General features: G+C 34.9%; 1 protein-coding gene across 3 annotated transcripts; it reads left to right on the top strand.

Moving 5' to 3' along the window:
- Positions 1–964: 964 nt before the first annotated feature.
- LOC122047434 (acid phosphatase 1-like) lies at positions 965–6,556 on the top strand. 3 transcript variants are annotated; one of them, XR_006130535.1, is made up of 4 exons: positions 965–1,390; positions 3,133–3,342; positions 3,824–3,942; positions 6,284–6,556. XR_006130535.1 is itself a non-coding variant. In XM_042608739.1 (3 exons), the coding sequence occupies exons 1-3, from the start codon at positions 1,065–1,067 to the stop codon at positions 6,459–6,461; spliced, it is 714 nt and encodes a 237-aa protein (XP_042464673.1). In that variant the 5' UTR covers positions 965–1,064; the 3' UTR covers positions 6,462–6,556. The 3 variants fall into 3 exon arrangements, 1 of the variants encoding a protein (XP_042464673.1); XR_006130536.1 differs by having other exon boundaries at positions 3,824–3,939; positions 6,284–6,421; XM_042608739.1 differs by lacking the exon at positions 3,824–3,942.
- Positions 6,557–6,973: the final 417 nt, after the last annotated feature.

The following is a 6,973-nucleotide window of genomic DNA, read 5'->3' as shown; positions in this document are numbered from 1 at the left end:
AAGGGTTCTAATTCAGCTTGAATCAAGTAAAAGGGAATTTAGTCGACTGAAGTGATTTGAGTCGATTGGATAATAGACCACTCTCTATTTGAATTAAGTTGACTAAAAAGGTCTTGATTTTATTTGGAAAAGTATTTGTTAGAGGTTAAGATTCATGACCTTAGTACTCTGAGTCAGGTTGAGTTAACTAACTTTGACTTTAGTTAACTAAATTTGGTTTGAGTTGACTAGGAATGCTAGATGAGTCTGTGGACATAATTGAGTTGAGTCAACTAATAGGTATTGATTCAATTAGAATGAATTTGAGTCAATTATATTAGGATCCATTGATGACAATATACCAAACAATTAGAAGGGGCAATCAACACTTGTTTGCTATACTTGTGCTAATTACCCAATATTTTATTAAAGTCTTGAAGACTTTTCTAACTTTATGGTCTTCTCTTTTCTTGACAATAACTGGGTGTGTTGGGTACGTACGTTTTTCATTTTTATTTTTATTTTCTGAAAAACGTACGTTTTCTAGAAAACAGAAAATAATTTTTTACGATTCTTTATTTTTCTAGAAAACACTATCTATTTTTTTAGAAAACAGGCACGAAAAACATAAACCAAATACCATTTTTCAGAAAACACATATTTTTCAGAAAATAAAAATAAAAAATACACGTACCAAACGCACCTTTAACTTTGCAATAGAATGGACCCAAATTGCTCCTATAGGAATAATATACGGATTATCAAAAATAAAAAATATTTTTTTTAAATTTTTGCATCCTTTATATTTAATAAAAAAAATCTCAATAAATTAGTAAACAAAGTAAAGTGCTCATTGAAATCCAATAGCAATCCCTCACGTACTTCTACCAATCAAATTTTGCCACGTCATCTAATTATCGGAGGAAGAAGTAACCCCGCCTCGGCAAATAAATAACGATGCCATTCATTTTCTTCCCCCGACGCGGAGCTTCGAATCGCTCTCCCTCCGAGCAAAGCAAGGCACCGCGGAGCCGACATGAACAGACTCAAATAGAGGACGAGGTGTCTGTTAGGGTTCCGTTTCGATGGGGGCTTCCCCATCCCTCCGCTTCCTTCTCCTTTGGATCGCCATCGCCGCGGCCGCCGACGAGCTCTACTGCGACAGCTGGAGGCTCTCGGTGGAGACCAACAACGCCGGGTCCTGGCGCACCGTCCCTCCTCCGTGCCGCGGGTTCGTCGAAGAGTATATGAGCGGCGAGCGGTACGAATCCGATTCTAACGTTGTGGCCCTCGAATCTCTGGCGTTCGCCAAGAGCGTCCAGATCACCGACGACGGGAAGGACGCTTGGATCTTCGACGTCGACGAGACGCTTCTCTCGAATATCCCTTATTATGCGTCTACCGGATACGGGTATGCCCTTTGAATTTTCTGGTTCCAGTATGATAAAAAAAAAACAAATAATAACAATAATAATAGAATATTGCATTCTATTTAATTGTTGGGCAGTTGTATGTCGTCAATAAGCCACAATGGAGAAATAATGTTGAGAAGATGCATTCTGAAATAATTGTATTAGGCTGTTAATTCCTACCAGTTTCTAGTTTAAGGTCGCCCAGTAGATATATGTGAAAATTATCAAAGAGATGGAAATAAAGAGCAAGTTTTGTCAATGCAAATAGATTTTGATTGGGTAATCTAACTGGTTAAACTAATAACCCTAGTAAATGATGATTTTAGAAACCTGGATTAATAAAATTCTTAGAATACTCTGCTCACAACAAAAAATTGGTAAAAATACTTCAAAGTAGGAAAAAAAATCAAATCTTTTCATATCTAAGAAAGCTGATACTCAAATAATAAAAAAAAATCTTTAAAGCATTAGTTTTGTCTTTAAGAGTTTCCTGTATGTAGTAAATTTTGGTGTAGCACAAGCTAGCTGCAGGTCCAGCCTGCTCTCTAGTGTTTCTACGCAATTTGAGCCCAAGCCCTTTCAGAGAAAGGGAGAGATTATTTATTTTTGCTCCAATTTCTATCAAACCACTCCACCCTTGTTCCTTACACTGGTCTTTTGAAGTAGCAAAAAATGACCTTAGTTTGTTGATACCTTTTTGTTGCCATGGAGAATTTTGAGATGCTTTCCAAATGATGAACAACATACAACATGAGAGAGGCTCTTAGGGAGTGTAGATGAGAAAAGAAGAGTAAGAGGGGATGGTGGCTGGAATAGATTGAGAGATGGAAGTAAAGTTGAGCAAGAAGGAGAAAGAGAATTGGATGCTAGTTACTCGAATGAGATTAGCAGAAATGCAGAATAGAAGATAAACATGAGAATAGAATTCAGAAGAAAGGAAATTGGCGGCTGCTTTAAAGAGTTTGGGTTTGGACAGGAGATCTCATGGAACATGAAGGAGAACCAAGTTTGTACAGGCTTGTCAAACCAGCTGAATGGTCAATCATTTGGTTCAACAATCTTCTTCTTCTTCTTCTTCTTCTTCTTTTGAATCATTGATTTAGACTCGAGCTTATTAGTAATTTATTCTTGAACAGTTTGATGATTTTTTTTTAAAATTATTTATAGCATCTTTTTAATGTTATTGAGCTTCTACAACTTGTCTAGATTATTTGTATTTGTAGTTTTCAAAGGAAAGACTAATCTATGTCATCAGATAAGAAAATATGAAATTGAAGTGGTACTATACTTTCTTTCTTTTAATGATTTAAGGGAAAATACTATTACCTATGTGATTAATTTTGAACTAAGAGAATAAAAAAAATCCAAAGTGAATTGGTGTTATTATAAACCTAATCACCTAGTTATTGTGTCCTATTTCCTCACTAGTCTTTGCTACCATTTGCCCTCGTTCTTTTCAATGTGATTTCTAACTCTAAAATCTTCATCTGTATCACATAGATTCAATTATAAATGATAATTTGCACACTAATAGCTATAAATTGTCTATTGGTAGCACAGATTTAGTTATAACTGATAATTTGAGGGATTAATTTGAATCAAAGAAGAATCTACTATCATGCCAATGCTACCTGAACTTGATCATTTCACATATCTATTCTGAAACTTAAGAGTGTGTTTTGCTTCATCTTGCTTCTATTATGTTTGCATTCATTCTGTTTCTTGTTTGACATTTTGGAAGATCAAAGCTCTTCAATGTGACTTCATTCAATGAATGGGTAAATTTGGCAAGTGCACCAGCTTTACCAGCCAGTTTAAGGCTGTATGAAGACCTCTTGATCCTTGGATTTCAAATGATTCTCCTTACTGGGCGAACTGAATCTCAAAGGAAAATCACAGAAGACAATCTATTGTTAACAGGATACGGGTATTGGAAACGCCTCATATTGAGGTACATTGCCTTATTTGTTGGCTTCTGTAAAGTAGAATTCTATGTTGCATCTAATATGATTATGTTACACCACAACTAGAAAAATTAGGGAACTTGGATGTAGGTTTGTTTCTATCAAAATATTTTCATTTGATCGATAATAGTTAGAACACATGAAAGCTAGAAGTATTACTAAATATTTTTATTTGATCGATAATAGTTAAAACACATGAAAGCTAGAAGTATTACTATCTTTAGAATGCAGAGAGGTTCAACACTCAGTAAGACATGGTTGTTGCCAAAATACATTTGAACTTAATTTATAAAATTTTCTTCATCTGAAGTACTGTATGCTTATCTGATATGAAGTTGTTTGGTTCAATATCTACATGTATCACTGAGTGTTATTTACAGAAACATGAAAGCTGTAAAGGAGTCTGCATTGATCATTAAATTAGTTCTGTTTATACATTACTTTTAACCTTGTGTTCTTTCTGTATAGGTAGATATTGACACCGGAAGAATGTGAATGTAGCGATTTGATAGTTTGCACATGAAACCATTTAAATTGGTGGAAAATTGAGATCATCATCCAGCCCTATTTCACCCAACTTTTAGGTGGTCAGTTACACGAATCTTGTTTGTCTATATGTCTATGCAAGACTATTTAAGATTTATATTCATAGGTTTAGACAATTTTGCAAGACTATACGATTCATGTTCATTGGTTTAGACAATTTTGATGCTAGCTGTCTGGGTTAAATATAATTCTCCAGGTGTAGGATCCACACCCACAATTTTATGAGAATTGGAATATCCTATTTGTTCAAATTGGGCAAACAAGTTGATTTGATGTATCACAATTTGTTTCCTGCAGTTATCGATAGAACTTGGTGCGGAAATAACTTAATATTGACACTATGATGATAGTACACTTCATAGAAGTGGTAACATTGATGATAATAGAGAAAAAAAAACACAAGCATAAATGACATATACAATATATGGTGGCAAAAGGCGATTCGTTCACCCTAGCGTCTTTGCCGTCCTAAGCCAACACGAAAGAGGTAAATCACATGTGACTATTAGCCTTGGGCAGTTGAATAGTGCATAGGGAGGGCAGACACCTGGCTACTAGTCGGGATTTGACCTCTAGACCTCATGAGGACAACACCACCTGCGCTAACCAACTATCCATTCCGGGGGGATACATATTCGATATATGCTAATGTAGAATGTTATCACAGTGAGAAAGAGATTATTATTTGATGTATTCCTTTAAATTCCCCTCGATCTGAAGGTATTGCAAGAATTTGTTAGTCTGCATGTAACCTTGTACAAATTATAGATTATTGAAGTAAGTCGGACCATATATATAGTTTAGACAATGATCTATACAAATTTCAATATGAGGAGAGATTTGTAAAACATTAAGCAAACACAGATTCTAGATCACAAATTGAATGCCATAATTTTTAGATTACCAATTTATGCCTCAAGGATGATTTGCACTATCTTCATAAATCTATTGCAATATAAGCGTTCCAAACTATTGCCTCATGTCAGATAGATATTGCTCTTAGCTTAAGATAGTTTGTGAATTTCCATGGGACGACAAAATGACTATAATGTCGTTGATATGAAAAAATACTTTTAATTTGAGGAGCAATTTTTATTAGTATAATGTAAAACATGGGATTTATGGTGGAGCTTAGGAACTAAGCATCTAGTTTTTTTGTTAGAAAATTGAGTGGATAGATAATAGAAATTAAGATGTTTTGCATCCTTTCTTTTGTTCACTCGAACATATTCTTAGAGATGATAGAAAACTAGAGGATAAGAGATTCCCCTCATCTACCTTTTGAATTCTTAGAGATGATAGAAAATCAAATGCTTCTTACTCACCAAGGGTATATCTTGGCGAGTAAGAAGTAAAAATACCCATCCACAACTCTAAAATGATAGTCGACCTCAAGATGGTCGAACTCATGAGAATCGAACCTCATCCTTAAGCCCCAACATTACACTCATGAGTGCCAAACTTGTGGTTTGGTGGGCAAGAAATACAAAATGGTCATGGTGCTCTCTTTCTCAGGGTGTGGTGCTATCTTTCTTAGGCCACTCTTAAGGCCTACTTGGATGGAATAAATTAGTATGAGTGAATCAATAAAGAAGCCAAGCATAGAGAGCAATAAGCACTAAGCACTTCAGTGTCAACAACAATTTTAGAAGAAGCTGTCAATGCTTAGGAGATGACACAACTAGAAGGAATGACACTAATACAACTAAGAAAGGGGAGGAAAATAAAGACTTTTTGAATGGTAATGGAAAACAGTTAGGGAAGTGGATGAGGGGAGGGTATGCTGTCAATTAAACTAGTGGCTTTCGTCTGGTGCCGGCTAGTCAAATCTCTCTCAACGTCGCTCGCGACAGCGAGAGGCAGCTCACACAGTGGTTGCCTCGTGCAACCACGACCAACCTTATACACGGTCTCCGGCAACTTCATCACAGTGCAAGCTTCTATCATATTTTTTTTCTTCTTCTTTTCCTTTTTTTTTCTCTTCCTTTACCCTGGAGATTGTTTTTACACTTTGAATTTCTTTCCTTCCTCAATCACACCTCAGTGAAACAGAGCATTAATAAGTTGATGCAAAAAAATCCTAATTCTAAAATTGGATTGGCATTGATAATATGACAAACTTAGTGATATGAGGTTGTATTGATATTATTTGAGAATAGAACTACCACATCTATCTTATATGTAGAACTTAACTATAACATCCTTTACCTAAATGCTAAATGTCAATCTCCTATCCTACAGTCAAAAGCCAGCTTCTTGGTGAATTAATCTTTGCTCATTGCACTGTTCGTTGGAACAAATTAAGTCAATCAATCCTAGGTTCTTGCCACATCTTTGCATGCACAATTTGTTTGATTGATATAAAATTAATGTCGACGACAGGGAAGCGTTGGATTTGGGCAAGCCTGCAGTGAAGTTTAAGTCGGAACGGAGGGCGGAATTGGAAGGCGAAGGGTTGAGGATTCATGGCAACTCCGGGGATCAATGGAGCGACCTGTTGGGCTCCACCTTGGCCAGGCGATCCTTTAAACTCCCAAATCCCATGTATTATATTGATTGAACAAACTAATTCACATCACTACAAATTGGTTAATCTTATGTACATAAGCAACGCTTTGTGTTTATATCTAAGATAAACGAGTGTCTATTCCTTTCTTCATAATTTTAAAATAATGAATATATGTATTTATATAGAATATAATTAATTTTAAAGTTGTGATATCTTTCCAAAGAATGATTTTGACTTTGAAAATAAAGAGAGATTTTCATGATGCTAATACGAGGGCAATGAGTCATGATTCGAATCCTTAGTATGTATATATTATGATGCTTCCTTAATATTAGGATACTTGTAGCAATTGAATGAGAGAAAGAGATGAATTGAATAATTGATAATTTACTGAACATTAATTTCTTTAAATTAATTCATAAGAGTTTAATTAAAATATAATTGAACATTAATTTAATTTTTAAAATAAATTATAGAGGTCTAATTAAAAGCTGCTAATTCATTTTTTTCAAAGTTGAATAGAGAAATAAATTTTAAAATATAATACTCTTGATAATAAATAA

This window comes from Zingiber officinale, chromosome 2B, assembly GCF_018446385.1.
Source record: "Zingiber officinale cultivar Zhangliang chromosome 2B, Zo_v1.1, whole genome shotgun sequence".
In the NCBI taxonomy this organism is placed as follows: domain Eukaryota; kingdom Viridiplantae; phylum Streptophyta; class Magnoliopsida; order Zingiberales; family Zingiberaceae; genus Zingiber; species Zingiber officinale.
Note: the sequence above shows the minus strand (reverse complement) of the source record. Positions and strands in the feature narration are given on the sequence as shown.